The sequence below is a fragment of the Phaethon lepturus genome, unplaced genomic scaffold (genome assembly GCF_000687285.1).
Source record: "Phaethon lepturus isolate BGI_N335 unplaced genomic scaffold, ASM68728v1 scaffold82, whole genome shotgun sequence".
Lineage (NCBI taxonomy): Eukaryota > Metazoa > Chordata > Aves > Phaethontiformes > Phaethontidae > Phaethon > Phaethon lepturus.
The window spans coordinates 21,390-41,018 of NW_010522336.1; the positions used below are offsets into that span (position 1 = coordinate 21,390).

Sequence of the window (19,629 nt, forward strand, 5' to 3'; positions counted from 1 at the left end):
AGGCTCCATATGCTTAAATGGAATGTGAATCAAGAGAGTCATTTGCTGGAGTATAAAAATGAGTTGTTTACTTTTGCAAAGCAAGTGGTTTTAATAAAAGCTTGATGACACTTACTGCACATTATAAATAGCAGAACACTAGTTCTCTGCCAGAACAGACGCACCGAGTGCGGCTTCGGGCTTTCATAATTGTTTGCTTTTTCACTGCGATCTGGGCCTCATTTTTCACTCCCCCTATATTTAACCCATTCTAATACAGATACATCTGGTCCAGGAACACCATTAGCATATTGCTCACAAATTAATTTACACGGGCTTGTGTTTGTAATCAACTAGAGGCCAGGAACAAACTGTTAGTGTCTAGTAAAGGCAAAACCATTTACGATGATGAAATATGTAAAAGAAACAACTTGGCTCTGTCCTGCTCAGACCTCTGGCCTGTAGGTGCCAGGCATTCCATGAAACCTGCCTTTTTTTTTTTTTTTCTTTTTTCTGTTTTGTATCAAGAACACAGTACATTTTTAGAGAAACAATACCTTTACTACAAAACCATGTAAATGATTATATACAAAATGGTTACTGGAATTTGGTTTTGTACTGTAGTGACAGAAATAACTAGCCGCTGACCTTTATTTACGCTTCCTTAATACTAGGTACATAACACCACTGATCAGAGTAAAGGCAAATGCGATCCAGGCTAAGACGAAGGAATAGCCGTATCGGCCTTTAGAAACTTCAATGCTATATTCATTGCTCTTGTGTAGTTCTTCATGCCTATCTGTATAAATGGAAGCTGCAATCATAACACACAGACCTGGAGGAGGAAGAAAACAGAGTTTAGCATCTTAAAATATTATAAGTACACATAGCAACTATTCACTGTCTCTCTTCTGTCAGCTGCTTCCACCAATGTCCTTTTTTTGCAGACACTCATGTTCTAGCCTCACACTAAACTGGGAGCATTTCAGGACACATTTTCAGTTTCTTTGCCATAGATTAAATTTGAAGTGCTGCTGTTTATTTATGTCATTTGTAGTGAACACAAAATGATTCTAAACATCTGGTTAGTTTTAAAGACTAACAAAAAATTAAGGGAGAACCTGCCTGTAACAATTACAGAGTTATTTAATTTGTTCAACACATTCAGAACCTCATACTCTTTCCTTTCAAAGTTTAAATGACTTTATTCTGAGCAGTGATGTCATCCACGTTTTAACTACCTAAATAGCACAGAACGGACCAGTTCACTGTTTAAACAAATACGAAGGATAAGCTATGGCCTCAGGAGCCCTACCAATTTCTCATGCAGCTCATTCTTTTTGAAACCTTTTTGCCTTCCCTTTCCTACTTTCATGTAAAGTCACAAGTGTTGAAAAATCACTCACATGACAGGAGCTGGATAACAGAGGTTAACACAAATCTTTCTCCTTGCTTTAGACGGAAGAGTTGAAGAATGAAAACCAGAAATGCCACACAACAGAAAATAGTAGATAGGATCATGGTGGCCTGGACAGCCTGAATTGACTGATATTCTGAAAAAACAAAAGCAGCCTTGATTAAAAATACAGTTCCTCTCGTTGCCTACTGCTGCAGTGAGCAGAGGGGCAGAGCAGGAGTTCAGCAGATAGAGCAAAGCAGCTGTGCATGCATTGCCCAGGGTGGTTCTTCTCTGCTCCCTTGGCATTAATACAGCCAGGTCTTTAAGGACTTTTAAATGCTTTTCATAAAACTGAATAACAATGCTGAAGAGACTACTCCCACACCACATCCTGTGCTACCATCAATGTACTAAAAGCACAGTGAAACTGCCAGGTGTCCCAAATGGCTTATAAATGCAGACCCGAGCCTCCCACCAGACCCTGTTTTAGCAGCTCTGTCTGCTAAGATGGAACCAGGCAGGATACCCACACTTGGCACAATTCAGGTTTTTCATCCTATCAATTACGTCCCTATAACTAGGTGCTAAAATAACCACTAAATTTGTAATGACGCATAGCTGCTCTGTGTAACTTTGCTGCAACAATATAGGCAAGGTAAGCTACAGAGATAAGCTCCTTATGGGACCTCTCCTCTAGCACAGCTACAGTTAGTAGGTCTATGAACAGCAGACATACCTGAGCTACTTACAGTCTAGCTAGTTTGGGTACCTAATTTCCATGAATGCATAGTAATATAGACATCAAATGCAAATTCGTCAAATTCATGTTAGATACGTTAGCTTAGATATGCCTGTGCGTAATGGATCATCTCACAGCATCACAGATACAACCTAAACCAACCTGATGCTTGGAAAGCAAAGTTACTTTATGGGTACGTGGCTCTTCAAATCATCTCCCTCTTTAATATACACAAAGATTGAAAGTGTAGAAATAACGTAAAGTTAGCGTTTGAGAATTTATCTTTTGTAAAGCGGGACATTAGGCTGTGCTGTTACTAAATCCTCTTTGTTAAAACTCCAACTTGTGTTCTGACTTTCTCCCACTTTTCCCCACGTTCCTGTACACGGCTAGTACTTTCAGGTTCTTCTTTGAAAGTTAAAGTTCAGTTCTGAGGCAAATTCTATCACTTCAGCCACACTTTCAGATAACATCACTGTTTTATACCTGATCTAATTTTTTACCAACAATTTAGCGCTCGTTGTTAGTCGTTTGTGTTTACTCTCTTGCACTGGGCTTTCAAGTGCACCTGACAGTTCCCTCTGTTCTCCTCTTACAGCAACTGTTGGAACAGTTTGCTTTTCCAAAATTTAAAGCCAGTATTAAAGTTTTTAGGAGACCTGGGTAGTTAGAGCATGCAGGTTTTTGAACAAATATATTATTGCCCTGCAAATTTCATAGCGATTTCACCCCGTCTCCTTCCTGCTAAAGGAACTGAGACATGGGCATGGAGAGACACTCACCTCTGAATTGATCAGTAATAGCCATACAGGTGCTAATATTTGTGGCACACATTCTCCAGACATCTGTAGAAAAATTATCTCCTACCCACCAGGCCTGCAAAAGAAAAGTAAATTTTTCTTACAGAAAAAATAAAACAGAACAAAAACCACGCCACAAAACTCCTTACTTCTCCAAGTGTCTCCTGATCAGATACATCAGCTGCAACAAACTTCTGTTCATTTTTGATACTTAACTGCTCAACTAAATTTGAGATTGGTCATTTTGGAATAAAGATATATCATAATTCACATGTCATTTTTATTCTACACTCATGTAAGAGATGGCAATCTTAACCATCCCAAAGCACAACGGATTTTCCACTGTTTGGGCAGCAATTTTGGGTAGTCAGTCATTGCTTACTCCTTAAGACACCTAGACAAAATCTGCTTTGTACATCCAGACTCTGCTTAGGATGCACAACTCTTTAAAGGCACAGCATTTTTTAATTTGCAGGAAATAGCAGGCACTCTATCTATGAAACAGAAGCCCTTCAAAAATTTCCTGGTTCCTGACACCGAACTGAATTAATTTCAACTTAATGTAGCTGTGCTGTCAATGTGCAAATGCAGTGCGTGCACTATGGCACCTGACTGGAAGTGGCTAGCGACAAATTAAGATCCTCCTGTGGTATTTCTATTTTGACGGTTTAACATTTAACACAAAATGGTATTATGGTGACTGAACAGATTTTTACGGTAGCTTGGGAAATGCCAAGCACTCCAACCAAGTGGCATTTCCTCAGGAAACCCATTCCCGTTCCGATAGCTACCCAGGCCTTTGTTTTGACGAGGGTTAGAAAATACGACTTTCAAATATGACTCCTGGTAGCATCTGCTGCTTAAGCAGACATTCCAGAAACCTCACAGCTTACTGCACAGCTTTGCAAACAGTACTGCAGTAAAAAATATATTATGATAGTAGGCATATGTGTAATAGTAACACTGTGTTTTAAGAAAAAAGCATTACTTTCTCAGGATGCTGTTAATTTGGATTTTGCAGCCCAAGTTCAATATATTGTTTTTCAGCTCTGAGCACTATATAATCCTTTCAGAGTTATTTTCATGACTATAAAAAAAAGCCTCTGAAGATGATAAAATCTAATAGAAGGTGGTTACATAGTTTACGTTCATAATTGTTCAAAGGTAGCAATGACACAAAGCAGAATGCATGGGGGTTTATTTCTATAATAATCTGACTTGTATGTAGCAGATCTGAGCTAAGTTGCTTTGTCCACTGTCCTAGCTTTCTAAATATTCAAAGGAGCAGGGTAAGACAACCTGCTTTTGTGCTCAATTAACGACCTACTTCAATGGAACAAATAGTTTGCAGAGTTTTGCAGTACAAAGTTGTGGGTAATACATCACTTCACTTGAAGCGCAGCCTTGGAAAAGACTACAGGATTCAAACCAGCTTCACTGAGTACAGTAAAGTATTTTCAGTAGGCAATTCTTTTAATCCTAAAAGCCTGTACATACACCGAACCTCTTAGAGAAAGAAAGACCCCAGAGCACAGTTAAGAGTACCAATCAGGATAGCGGGCTGTTCTGGAAAGAAGAAAATTCAGTTAAGAGCTAGATGTAATGTTGGAAGGTAAATCCCTTCTGGTCACAAAAAGAAAAAGGAAATTTGAAAAGAATGCAACAAATTAAAACTTTGTGCTGAAAATGCTTTAACTGAATGGAAACAGATAAATTTATGGCGTTTCTTTCATGATTTAATTGGGCATCTTAATCACTTCTGAGGCAAAGCATCAGAAAAATGACATCATCCCCACACATTAATCATGAGCTATTTGACTTCATGTACTTGACACAGAAGGATGACAGATTTTTTCCCCCCTTTTCCCTCATATCTAGCTGAACCAAGTCCCACAGCTCCACCCTGCAAGCAAGGTAGTATCTGTAAATATCCTCCCTGGCCATGTATCTCACAGGGGGGATTAGCTGCCTAACATGGGCTTATAACATGATGCCATACAAATGTATGGCACGTACTGTATAGTCATATCCATGTATACCAGCGACATGCGTATTCAAGGCATTTTTGTTACAAAAAGGTATAAGCAGACCAGTGTGGCCAACAAAGTGGTATGCCTTCAGTAAGCAAATTGAAAACAACTACAGAAGAGTAACTTCATTTTTATGAAGCAAAGAAACGCCCATGTGTTTGAGAAAAAGAGAAGAAACGACACTTACATTGTCAATAGTTGAGATGAACAGCAGTGCTGCTGAGGTTATGTGAAACACAATAATGAAAGCCAGAAGAATCAGCATCCTTGGTCTGTGGAGGCTTTAGTCTGAGATAAATCTGTTAAAAATAAGAGCATATATGAGCAGTCTTTAAAAGCTGTCAATGGATCAACCTGTCATTATGCTATTTCACTGTGGCTGTGAGTAAAGGTCAGCGTGAGTGTACTTCAGAACGAGGTGCTGTTAGAGTGAGGAACATCATACGCGGTGTGAGTCCGCAGCATGCCTTCTTTCTCCAGAGATAGTTTTCACTTAATCAGACTTTACATCAGCATAACAGCTTGCTGTTTGTTATACGTGATATGTAACTAGCATCGCTGCTGCCAAAATGAATCGCAACTTGAAATTACGCCAAGAGGTGCATTTTGCAGCCTGCCAGTGGGATGGCTGCAGTGAGTAAACGCACAGAGAAGTTTCTTTCTGTGTGCTTCTCCAGCAAGGATATAAAACTCCTTCATGGTGACTTTCAGAGAAGTACTTTTCAAATTACAGCCTCATTTGCAGGTGATGCTAGAATTTCCACTGGCTATAGTAAGGTGTTGTTTCCACCATGCTTTCAAAGTAGGAAGAACTGCAGATTTCAAAAGGATGCTTGTAGAACAAAATGAAGTTCATCAAGAACCACCTCCTAGATTTAGTAACAGCTATGTGGTACCTTAGGTCTCATATAGGTTGTCCTTTGTTCATATAGTTACACGTTTATCCATTGATGAATGACTCAGGGCTACCATTTTCTCCAGTATATTGCTCTGCCTGGTAGGGTTGAATAAACCCCTTAGTCATGTAATAATCCAGTTAGTTATTTTATGTTCAGTCACTTAATACTCTCTCTAGTCTACTTATTATCTTCATACCTTATCTAACCCATTTATTACCATGTCACATCTCAAATGCAAAAAAAATATATTCTTATGTACAAAGGAACCACAAACTTTATTTGAACTGGAATCCTCAGTATATCTGTGGGCACGTAACAAGTAAGTTAGGGAAAACTACTGTTACTAATACATAGAAATGTACAATTGCTTGGTTTATCTATTATCTTTTTCTTCTTGTGTAAAAACACTTGCCAATTAATATATGGTATATTCTGTAAGAAATCTGCAGTCTCACAGATACTTTCTTTGCGTTTAACATGCACCAATCTGTAGCATTCTCTGCGTGTTGTCACTCGTCAGTAGACTAACACATGTTTCTCCACTTCCTTTGCTTTGGACACATTCTCTTATGTCAAATGATCCCATTCATCTAACACAGCAAATATCCAGAAGAAAAGGCAGTTGTGATTTTTTTTAAAGACTTAGATGATTTTTTTCATATCTAACCCTCTCTCCCCTCCTGCCATCTACTAGAGTCACAAACCACATGGAGAATTTAACCAAAGAAAAGGACTACTTGGACAGCATTTTTAAAGCAGCTCCTCTGGCATTCTCATCAGGCCAAAATACAACTACTCTGCAGAGCTTTAACAAAGAGGTAACAGACGGCATGTAAACACACTGAAGAGACTAGAACTTCCAGGCTCATCCTTTACATCTACACCTCAGTATAACGTTTCACTGCGGTACAGCGTTGTAACACGCACAAAGCCAAACAGTATTAAAGTGTTTTTGAGAAAATGAAAATTGATCCGATAACCTTTTATCCGTATCTAATTGGAATGACTGTATGGGAAAGCTAAGTCAAATCCTAAAATAAGGAAAGCAGCTACTCTAGTTTTTATTCCTTCCCATTTTCTCACTGTTAAACTTTGCCTTCTCAGCCACAACAAAGAACAGAAGTGGTAATTTCCTCCAAAGTGCCGACTCTGCTGTATGACTCAAGATCCTCTGAACCTAGTTCTGCTTCTAGAAATGTCATTCATGGCTCTCTATCGAGCCTTTCTTGAATGAAAGGAAGAAAGAAGGAAAAGAAGATATTTTGTGGTTTTGTATAACGCCACATCAAAATATTTTCATTGTGAAATGTACCGGTCTTCACACAGCACTCCCTTGTCTTGTGGTTGGGTTTTTTTCTGAGTTTCATTTGTTGCACAGATGGTATCTAAGCAGACAATAATGCAAGAGTCATCTGCCATATAAGGAGAGAGAATCAAATTGTGTTCAGTATTATTTTAAGAATAACAATACAATTTCATCTTATTACATGAAGCATCATAAAGTAAGAGAGACAGAAAAATGTAACCTAATTAAAACCAATCTTGCAAAATCAAGACTTGCCAGCACAGAAGAATCCACTTAGTCTTCAATCAAGTGAATGTTTTTGTTTTACTGGTTTCAGCTATAAACAGAAGTGTTTCAAACAGGATGGATAAACATGTATGGGTGATGAGGAGAAGGCACTTTATGTTTTACCCAAATAAAGCCAAGATTGAATGAACGTGCTTTTTGTTTTGTCTTTACAAAAAATTAAAGGACAGTAAGAATAGTTTGATGTTTCTTTTCTGAAGAACCTTCGTAACAGCCATTTTTAGATACTTCCTCCTGACGTGCTGGCAACGGCTCCCTTCATGAGCTGCTACAACTTCTGTGCACACAGTGCTACAACAACTGTACACAGATACAGGAATTAAATACGCTGGGGGAAAGGAAGGAGACAGACCAATTCCAAGTAATTAATACCAGGAAAAGACAACAAGAACTTGTTACCCAATCTGTCATGCCTGAGCAGGGATCCCAGAGGTGCACAGAAAGAGCTGTGAACTTCCATCACTCCTAGCAACTCCCTCTTCCCGTGGAGACCACGAAGGAGTGTCTCCCGTCCATCACAGCCTGCACAAGGAGTAATGAGGGGAGGGGGGTCTTCCAGCTACACTCTACGCAATCCGCGCGCAGGCAGCAAAGAGCAGCTCCCTCCTAAGGTGCAGCCAGCAACGACGCAGAAGCTCCCACAGTATCTGCATCCCTCCCAAGGCAGAAATTCTGGACTTCATCGCTCAGGGGGGACTATTAGCAACCAGTCCTCCTCCACTCCAGACAAATTTAAAAGTTTATTTTGGAGACTCCCTCAGAAAGCAGCTCTTCCCTCCCCTGCCCTCAGAGGACAGCCTGCCCGGGTACCTCTCCTAGCAGCGCCTTTCCTCTCTCTGGGACACAGTCATGTTTGCACGTGGAGAATTGCCGAGAACACGGTTTGTGTTAACATTCAGAATTCTTACTTTAATACTTTATTACTAACCTAACACTTTGGTAATAGCCTATTCTGCATACTCTCCATAGCCGCCTCTGTTTCTCATTCACCATTAACTGTTTCTCAAGGGCAATCTTTAGGCTCACAATTGGTCCCGCATCTTTTAGCAGCAGCTGAAACCCCTGCGGAAGCTTGCCAAACCAACAGCATGCCACTGGCAGTGGCTTTTGCCTCGCTCTTTCAAAATGGAGGGTACCTGCGAGAACAACTAAGCTAGCACTACTGTTTAACTTGGCTGAACTAATTCTGCTCCATAGAACAACCAGCAATTTGGGTTAGATTAAAATCCTATTGTCTCTTACGTTTAATTTATGCAGCCACAAGAAAATATTGCTTAGAAGGGGTTGTTAAGAAGAACAGAAATTTATTTTTAAATAAATTTTTAAGTAAAATATTCTTAAGTAACATAAATATAGGTATCTAGTACTTTGGATTACTGCACTGGACAAGAATCTGCAAACACCTGTATTAAGAAGATGCATAGAAATGATCAGACTCTCCAAGTAAAACTTTGGTGTCAATATGTGATGTATAGGGGATTCTGTAGTATTTTTTTCCATTGCTGTTTTGCAGCTTTGGAAGCACTGCCCTATTATCAGTGCTAATACATGCTGCCGTGAAAAGGTTTCTTGCTCTTAACAGGAGTCTTGCTCTTAAATGAACCGTTGGTCAACTCTTCTGTTTTAGTCTCTTGATTATAGGTAAGAATATCTGTATTGATAAAAAAAAGGTTCCTGGGCAGAGTAATTTTTTATCTTTCTTTTTTATTTTTTACTTTCTATCATTTGAAGTAATATGCACTATGGTCTCAAGTCAAGGTGTTTATGATTTTTAAGTACACTGCCCTTAAGGCATGGATGAAGGCTAGGATGATGCAACAGATACTGTTCATCATTCCCCAAAGTGTTTTGAATTCTTTTAATAGTTTTTACACACACACACACAAAAAGCTTTTTGGACACACTATAGTTGTCTTTTAATAGAGATGATGGAGCCACTCATCTCAGAAGTACATGATGAAAAGGCTAGAGGCAACAGTCACAAGTTGCAACAAGGAATATTCCAATTGTGAAAAATATATTCATTATATTCAATGAGCATGATTGAGTACTGGAACAGGGCCCAAGAGGCTGTGGGATCTCCGTTCTTGGACATCTTCATAACTTGGCTGAAGCAAGGCCAAGCACATCCTGAACCCCCTGCTCGGAGTAGGAGTCTGGACCAGAGACCTCCAGAGGCCCCTTCCAGCTCTGCTCTCCTGTCAACCTGTAGCTATTTCAGGAACCTCCCTGTACTAATCTCCAGCAACGCTCTGACAAGAGAGGACATAAAATTTGACTTAGCTCATCACATGTAACATTACAAACAGATTTTGGGGTTATAGTAAGAATGACATTGGATGTCAACATGAATTCTTCAGTTGCAAGCCTCAGCACTTACTACCGCTTTACAAAGTATGTTGTAAGGCAGAAACGTACAGGTACAGCTGAGTCAGAAGTGCAGACTGCCACCGAATCCAGAACGAGTCAGTTATGAGACTCCTGCAAAGGTAGTAGGGTTTCCCACAAATGCTGTTAAGTTGCAGGATACTTACACAAAACACATTGAAAACAGAAGGCCAGTTATATTAACAACAAAGATTTTTTTCAGTTAGTGCAGAAGAACTGTTTCTGGGTAATACTCCAGTGCTACCTTATTTTACACAGGGAGGATAAAGGCAGCAGTCACACTTATCTTTAATCTTTTCGGTAACGCAGACTATTGGAAGCAGTAATTTGCACTTTCATTACGAGAGCCCGATGGCTTTACAAGAGGTGGCTAAGAAGGGCCTCTGCTATAATCTTCTAGACATGCAGAGGCAAGTACCTTTTCACAGGGTAAAACAGTACAGCCATCACAGAACTGCACAGCAAAAAAAGCATCCAGTCCAGGGTTCCCAGTATTTCTGCACTGCAGTAAGCAAACACCTTACAAAACTGGATTCCGTCCCTATGTCAAACTCTGCACCCCCCGCGAAAAAAAGCCTCAGTCTTTAGGATAAACTTTATCTTTCATGTCCAGCAGTACAAAGAAACATGCCTCCTTGAATTTTTTCTGCTGTTTAGTACAGCAAGCAAACAAAAAGGAAAACTCCGTCTTTGACAGTTCTTAGCAGAAGGTTTATCACTACTTTCCAGTCCAGATGTCATCTCTGCTTTCATTTCTTCCCACGCGGTTAAATTCTGCTGCCAGGCTATTTCTCATGTTTGTGCATACTTGATTTTTATGAACTTCTTGAACCAGAGAAGCATGTACATAGTACAGTATGTTTATCCTGTGCTCATTTGCATTGAGAAGGCTAAAGCTTACCCTACAACATCGACTGCTGCCCTCACTGCCTAAGATCAAGTCAGTTTTTTGTATCATCTTCGTCTGAGTCCATGTATGAAGAAAATCTCAGCACAGACAATCTTGGTTTAAGTTTTCAGAAACACGGCGCAAACACTGCAGAACAGCTCCTGCGCTGCACAGACCAAGGCTGGAGGCGTGCAGACTGCGCGTCACCCACATTCAGTGTGCTGAAAGGACACACCCAAAAGAAGGGGTAGAGGATCCTGCTCAACAAGTTACCTGCAGCTTTCTGCACTGAGATTTTTCATGGCAACCAGAACAGCAGGTCTTTGGGCTGCCAATAAGCATTCGATTCAGCTGAACTTTCTTGAGGTCACTGATGTAAAACTGAATCAAAGCAAGCCTTCGTAATTATCAATTCTTCTGCCCCTCGGTGCTATAATTAAGTCTGTATATGTGAAGTTAGAAGAAAAAGCTTGTATACTGGTGGCATGAGAAGCCTGTCATCTTGTGATGCATCATAAGATGTTTGGATTTGCATGATAATCACTTCATTTTGCTCAGCGCTCTTGTGCCACATCTCATGGTGTCTCATGACAGAGCACTCAGGAGTTTTGCCTATACCATTGTCTCTAAACGTGCATAAAATTCCCTCATTTATAAGGAACAGAGTGATGCTGTTAACTGTATTTTTTTTTCCTTTTACCAAATATGAAGGGTTTTGTTTTTCTTTTGCGATTCTCAGAACTGGAACCAAAAGTGAAGTTCAGACAGAAGAATTTCTCCCAAACTAGCAAAAGCTTTGAGGAGTTCAACAATCCTCTAATGCCTAAATATCAAACAACATAAAGGACAAGAAAATCAGGAAATTTAACACCACGGAAATAATTATACCAGTCAAAACAACTTACTCCAATTTCATTACTCCTTCTGCCTGAGTTAATTTAACAGTTGGGAACACCGACATTGCAAGACATAATTTACTGAGTGATATTCCTTAAAACAAAGAAGATAATATCCAAAATCTTACACTTTCTTTCTACAGTTTGCCCTTTCAGCATTCTCCAAGCTGACTATTGCTCTGACCCTATTCTGTGGTTTCTGTACATTAATCCATCATTTGAGTCATTTCCATTGGATCACCTGTCTGTCATTTTGTCTTGCTGCAGGGTTAAGCTGGCCACATGGCAAGCTGCAAGGCTGGCCTGACAAGGTGCCCAGCGCAACAGCCCTTCCTCGCTGTCCTCGGTGTTCCTGCACACCCCTCTGCATTGCTGTGCACACACCCCAGCTGTGACACACTTGGATCCCTTCCATGTCAGATACAGAAGAATCCTTCTATCGTGCAAGGAGAAGTCTGGAAAGGACAAGCACATCCTTGTACCCTTCTTTCTCATTTTTTCCTGTATCATCAATGCATATTGAAACAGAAAAGAAAATGCAACTACAGAAATCTTCTACTTTAGATGATGACTTGGGAGCCTTGCTTTAAGGAACCAGCCTGGAAATATTTCATAGGACAGGACTGCTAATCTTGAAACTAACGTTGCATGTAGATTTATAAACGGCATGCAAAAGTTTTGCTGCCAGTAATCCCTGAAAAACTTATCAATAGTTTTCTGGTGCATGAAGTGAGCTGCTACTGTTAGAGCTCACGGGTGTACCATAGAAAAACAGATTTTTCTCTTTTATTGAAGTCTTATTTGTAAGTGTAATTCAGCAATTAAAAATATAGGTCTACTAACAGAGGTGGAAGTCTCTGTACTTACGCTCACATATTCTCTGTTTTCAGGGAATCTAATATATTGTCGAACTGGACCCTAGCTGACCTGTACTTCATCTTCAGGTGTAGATTCAAATTCTGACTTGTTTTCATGCTCAGGTATTACAGAGCTAACAGGCAATAAAGAAACAGTACGTCCTCTTTCAACCGGTGCTCTCTTTAGCCAGCTAGCAAACCTCTAAGAAGTGCCTAGACCTCTACAATACTGAACGGGAACCCCGGAGGGAAGTGCAAAATAAGAGTAACTGTCTACAAAACAGACAGGCTCCTGCCCAATTTTTTCCTGGTATAAAGCTCAGCATAGAGAACAACGTACGCTCTTCAAGAAGTAAAATTTCAGGCCCATGCTTGATGCTGGACTTGGAATCAAGAGTGCTAAGTGTCCTATCAGCCCCTACATGGCACAGACACCATCAGCTCTTTTTGCTTAGGAGCAGAGAACAGGATCAAGACCGTAGCTCTGTGTGCTACCTATTTTATGTGGAAGGAAGAGAGCTTCTCACTTACATTTCCAGCTACTTTTCGAAGTCCTTCATCACAAAGCAAGGAAATCAGAAGGAAATGAAATAATGTTTCCTGCATACGATCACTGTATGTAGACAACAAAAAAAATCAACACAGCAAAAATTAATTCACAGTATTTTCTAGAGCACTATTTGAATTTAAAAGTTTGTGTTTTTTTAACTCAACTGCAGAAAATGAAAGTGTGATCATTCTCCCAGATCTAGATTTGTTGGTACCCTTGCAACAGGCTGTGTTAAGACCCATCAAACTCCAGCATAAAGAAAGAAATCAGCTTGATGTATTTTGATAGTGAAATTACAGGGGCTTGGAGACAAACTGGCAAGATATGTCATGACCTAGTTTTTATCCAGCTGCTTTCAGGAAATCTTGCCTTGCAACCAAAGCCCTGAGGTCTGCTTTTTGTGTGCACCAAGATTAATACAAACGTGCATATAAGCTTAATAAAGCCTTTTGTTATTTTGGTGGTTGGGTGTTTGCGCATCCTATTGGTACTGTGTGGGGCTGCCTGAATAACAGTAAACTTACAGTGAATAAGCTCATGCTCTTGGCCTGCCGATCACCTGTGTGTCAGGGGGTACTGAAGCAATCTTTTCTGGTCTTTCTGAACCTATTTCATAAACACTAAATCTTACCTCCTCCTCAGAAACCCTACCTAGTTACCAAAAGTAGAACAGACCTGGCTTACAGTCAGGCCTGGCAGATCTTCCCTGGACTTCCTCTGTTCCTTCTCACCTTGCCCTCCTCATTAGACCTGTGCTATTAAGCCAGAACTCCAAAGTTTGGGAAATTATATGCTATCCCATACGTTTCCAAACAAAAACAAGAAAAAAAAATTGCAGCAAAAATGTGAAGTGCTAGCTTTGAGTACTGAGACCCAAAGAAGCTGATGTTTCTAATTTCTTAGGAATGTTTTTAATAAAGTTTTGACCTAGGGATGCCAGCATTGCTGCCACTTCTGTAACTCTGTCGGTCATTTATTTGCAAACAAGTTCAGACTGGGTTTAGACTTGCCCTACCACTCCTTTCACTATGGCCCCACTGTGCGCACTGCAGAGGGAAGTCGCTCTGCCAGGAAGCCTTTCTGGGCAGACTGAGCAGAAGCAAACAGGCAGGACCTATGGGAAAACACAAGCACAATGCCCTGTCGCGGGGTGGGGACGTGGCACTTATAGGGAAAATGAGCCTTGTGACATCTTCCCTGAAAATCCTAAAAAATAGCCTCAAGTTTAAAAGGTTGAAGATAGATATATTCAAGTATTCCAGCAAAACCTGGAAGAGAAGTGTAACAGCCACTATATGCTGAAGAAGACAATTTAGCAGGTACAGAAGCCAGCTACCTACACTGACAGACCCTCGACTACAGGCATATTTGAATAAGCCTGTAGTCTTTAAGCCTTCATCTTTTCAAAATTGCTCTTTAGAGGTTTTTGCGTGTTCAGCAGAAAGGCAATGTTTGGCCTCCTCCACCAGCACAAACCAGCATCCTCCTCGGAAGTACATCTTCTATATATTCTTCTTTTCCCCTAAAGCACTTTGTGTTGTAACTGCACTTTTACACTAGATAAACATAATCTCAGATTTAACCTGTTCTATGCGTACTTTTAAATCCCAACACAACCCACGGTGGTGTAACTAACACCTGAAATGGTTACAACTCAGCTCTAATTCCCATCATAGTCGTTGCTCGTGCCCTCCACTGTCAGCTCATCCACCTTCTGTTTACGCTGAGAGTCACATGCCTTTGGAAGAATGCTAACTTAAAACTGCTCTTTAATGAGAGATACCCCATGGAAGCAATCTGTTCATGAGATTGGTTCTCGAAGGGCACATACTGTTTGAGAAGGTTCAGTAGTAATTTGAAAGAAGGAACTGCCTGCATACTGTAGTTTCTGGTTTCTTACAAAACATTAATCTATTCTCTCAGCTTTCACAGTGGCATCTGCAAAACATGCTACAAAGTGTTTGTAACCAAGTACGTATGGGTAGAACGTAATTGTACGCTTAGAAATTGAAAAAAAGCACACACCATTTCAGGCGTTCGGTGCATCTTTCCGTTCAGCCGGTTTGCTTTTAGTGGTGTCCCAGATACCCCTTCAGTATAAACAAAACTGTGGTATACATGAAAACCTGAACAATCAAGCTGGTGTAAAAGTACTAAAAGCTTGTTCTCCTAAGCTAAACAAGACAAGAACTTCTCGTTCTGACTTGTTCGTTTTCAAAGATGAAGACAGAGAAGTGATATACTTGCTTGCAGGCCAGGACAAACACATGGAAGGAAACTGAACTATTTAACCCAAAGATGAAAATAAATGGCTATAAATCAGGTGTAAGCACATTTAGGATGGAAATTACGACTCTTAAGAGCAGTCAGGTTCTGGAACAACCTTACAGTCACCACAGCAGGGGAAAAAAAAGACCCGCGCCCACAAAACGGGATTATGTGATCCAGTGATTGTGCTAGCAGGGCAGTAGACCTGGTGACCCAAGAGGTGCCTCCAGCTCTGCACTCCTGCGAAGGTTACCTCAACAGTTTCTTTTAGGTCTCCATGTTTCGCAACGTGCGTTTGCATGATACCCATGCCCTTGGCACGCTGCTGAATTCCCTCCTGTCTTTCAAAGACTTCAGGTAATGCTGGGAGCAAAGCCCACTGCTGATCTGTACAGTGGAGTAACACAAGCGGCGATCATGGGACTGACGACACACCATCGGCTTTAAGGAAGGATTCATTTCTGAGGTGGTAAAGTCACAAAGAGTGAGCGAGGCCTGTCCCCTTTTTCTGAAAGGGACCTAAGGGCCACCGTCACCCCTCACGGGTGGTCAGGAACCAGGGAGCTGACTGCAGCCCACTGGCACAGCCCTGCCTCTGGCTCAGGAATCAGCCGTTTCACGGAGCCGGGACAACGCCACGGGGGTGTACCAGTAAGCTATTCAGGCTATGAGAAGCCTCCTGGGAACCTGCTTTCTGAAGCAAATAACTGAACTGAGGTGTGGCCTGGCCTCACCCCTACTCAATCGCTGTGTGGCCACATTTCGGTGTCAAAGTTGTCCCCGCTCAATACCTTGTCAGGGCAGGGTGGGACAGACCAAGTATAGTACCCGACCTTTTCATCAGGCTGACAGATTAAATATGTCCTCAGTCTGATCCAATGAAAAGAAAAAAGAAAAAAAAAAAAAAAAAGCAGCAGCACACCTGCAGCATTAACTCTAGACATTAATATAGTTCTGAGAGCAAATCTCAGACCCCGAGCTCTACTGACTACAGACTGCTGCTTATCCAGAGATTATTCCAGATGCAACAGAACAGCTCGAGTGATTTATGTTGTTCCACCTAATTAACCCACAAACAAAGGCAGAAAAGGTCTGTCTTTCCAGATTGAAAGCCATGCGTTTAATTCAGTAGAAATGAAAGCTGATATTGTTTTAACTTTGGCAGATGCTCTATGGAAATTGCTAGCAATTAAATGTGTTACATTCACTGTTGTAAAATTTTCAAACTGCTTGTTCTGATTTGGCTTTGACCAGCTCTATATTGAGAAATTTTGGTTTTAGTTATTTCAGAGTTTACACATCATTTATCAAGAGCGTGAAAATACATCTCTCTTGACAGTACAACAGTTGGCCATAAAATAAAGCCACAACTTCTTCCACAACTACTACTATTTTGTTTCACAGCAATACTGCACCATATGATTCGATTTAATACTCGGCCTACCTTCACAACGTCAATTTTGCCTTCTAATTTGTAATCGGTGCAATTAAAGTAAAACTTAAAGGTTGCCATGTGAGCTTTACCAGTTCGGGTGGAAATTTCTAGCGCCTGTTCGCCTGCGCAGCTGAGCACCCTCGCTGCACCGCTCTTTGGAAACGCAGCCCAGTCACTCCCAGCCACCGCCTGCGTCAACTCCGCTCTGCCCTACGGCTCCACCTCAGCCGGGCTGGCTGCCCGTATCGCGCGCGGGTCACTGCAGAGCCGCGGCCCTTCGTACTAGCCACAGTGCCAGGCAAGGGCCCCGCCAAGCATGCTGGCACGTGATAAATGGGCAGGCTCGGGCAGCTCTCTTCGGCTCCCCTTGCAGGAACCCTCTCGACTTCGCTTTCCTCCTGCGTTCGAATTAAGCGGCCGGTGTGTTGCTTCCGTGGATTGAGAACGGTCAGCCCCAGAGACCAGACGAGTCTGCAGACGGACTGCAGAGATCCCCGTCAGCACATGCATCTCAACAGGGATATCTGGGGACGCCGGAAGGCTACTTCCCGCCTGGAAGGCAGTCATAATTTTGATGTATTTCAGGACACTTAACACCTGCATTAAACACCTGAGGGAGCGTTCATACTGCCCACCTTGGCTGTCTGTGGCCTCTGCATTACCAAACACAGCGTAGTGTTTAAGAATCGGTGAAGTAAACCATAAATATATATCCTATAGCCATCTCTAAGGGGTGTTTGAGTCAGTCCACTTTCTGCCCCACCCACAAACTCCTGTGAACATCTCTACACAGCCAGAGGGTTGTATTTTAAGGTCACACCCAAATTACGAGCCTTCACCTGACATGCACATACCATCATTAAACCTGCCCATGAAACTTCATAGGCAAAATAAAAAGGCGTAATTACATTTTCCCCATTCAGTGAAGAAATAATAATTCCTTTGATGGATGAATTCGGGCCATCAGGCTTTCTCTTGAATCCCACCCAGCAAGATCTATTTTCTAAAAATTAAGATGCTTTTCTTCCTGATGAAGTCATGAGCATGACCTGACACATCGAGATATATGTTACAAAATTATCTTGTCTCTAAAATAGTAAAGCTTTCAACAAAAATAGCAAAGACTGAGACCCCACCGCAAAGATCACTGGTTTGCTTTGAGCATCCAAAAACCAAACAAACCCTAACAAACGTTGAATAGCTCAATGAACGGAATTCCTTCAGGCTGCCCTGATGTCTCCCCTGCTTTCCCTCTGAGACAAATCTGACTTCAATAAAAGCTGGGCATTCTTTTCTACTTTCAAATTTGGGTGTGCTGAGGTATTGCATCGATTTTATATAAAGTGTTTGGTACACTTTAGAGTAAATCTCTTTCTCATTAGTTCCTGTATAACACAGTGCCTCATTCTGCTGGGTCTTCTTCCAACAGGAACATGGCAGTAGGACCTAGAAAGTACATCTTCTGACAGCTAGCAATATAGAAGATATTGTCCCCAGAGACCTTCTTATCTCTTTAATTAAAGACATTCTTGTACTGATTTATGTGGTGGTGTCATGCCCTACATGATGGTCAAGACACAAATAGAACATGAAATGTAAGTGGAAAACCAAAATACACACAAACCACTGAAGTGAAAAGGGAAGAGTCTGCTTGTGCTGCCATTCATTTAATTTTAAAATGGACATAGAAACAATGTTATGAAAGAAGACAGCCTGCAACTAATATCCTTAGCAAAACTGGAGGAAGGTCTTGCTCCTCTATCAGTATGGAACTCATCAGTACAACATTCTTCTAATCATCGTAGGAACTTCAAACCCAAGATGGGAAACAACCTTGATACAAAGATGACAAAAGAAAAGCCATGATAATGGAAGTAAAAGAAAGATACAAAGGCAACCATGAAGCGAGACATGCTAATAAACCAAGGGGTGAAGAGTGCATTAACTGAAAGCGGGCATAAGATGAAGGTAGAGATGTTGATTTCTTTTAATCAGTGTTGGCCAGAAACAATAACCACAGCATCTTAAGAATTGAGACAGAACCCTCGTCTAAGAGAATGATGTTGCAGCAGCCTTCAGTCTTGACCTGCTCAGTCTGTTGAACAACTTTCTTTACTAACAAGGTTATAAATCTGTGTAAGCAAATAGAATACACTGGGTTTCCTCACTGGCAGATTCACAGCATAATCAACACTGTTTGGGTGCTTATGATAGAAGTCTTTCCAGAGACCACAAATAAAGAATACAACACCAGTAGTGTCTTGTCTACTGATAGTATGTTGTTTTTATTTTAAATTCTATTAGCAGACTGTTTTCATTCCCAAATGAGCATACTAACAAGAAACTGCTCACCTCCTAAGAGTTTTCACGGTATTACTGCTTTTCACCTTGAGTTAATGTTGATGCCTATCAGCAGAATAATTCCTGGTTTCCTGGCTGGGCAGACAGCCGACCTGGTGACATCCATGTCAGCCATGCAGCTGACATGATAAAATCTGTACACATTTTTATTTAGCATGGAGGATGAATCTTCCTCCATGTATGCCAAGAGTCCATTCTTTATTCTACAAGTTCACAAAGGGATGCAGAGGATAGCAAGAGTTCTTTCTTTCAGTGTCTTTCAGGCAACGGTAACAGGTCACGTCTTTACATCTTACGCTGAATGAACTCACATCAGCTTCTGGTGAACATGTACCGTGTTTTCCATGTACCTTTGTTTCCACTCCCACTTTGATTTTTCCAGCTGTTTTAAGTACCTATACTCCACCTGCATTCCTTAGCATGGCATTTAATTTGTCACATGCTCTCTTACTAAGAAGTAGCTGGACTCTCCAATAAACTGCAATTCACGTTTCTCCCCTCACTGAAAGTCATGCCCAGTACTCTCCCACCTTTTGTGCGCATTCCTG

At 41.1% G+C, this 19,629-nt stretch overlaps 1 protein-coding gene across 1 annotated transcript; it reads right to left on the reverse strand.

Annotated features, from left to right (window-relative positions):
* Window positions 1-518: 518 nt before the first annotated feature.
* Window positions 519-5,246, reverse strand: EMP2 (epithelial membrane protein 2). The gene is made up of 4 exons (XM_010281755.1): window positions 5,135-5,246; window positions 2,900-2,993; window positions 1,386-1,532; window positions 519-814 (listed from the first exon to the last, which is right to left on the reverse strand). Exons 1-4 carry the CDS (start codon window positions 5,210-5,212, stop codon window positions 630-632), a joined length of 504 nt encoding a protein of 167 aa, XP_010280057.1. The 5' UTR covers window positions 5,213-5,246; the 3' UTR covers window positions 519-629.
* Between the last annotated feature and the right edge of the window lie 14,383 nt (window positions 5,247-19,629).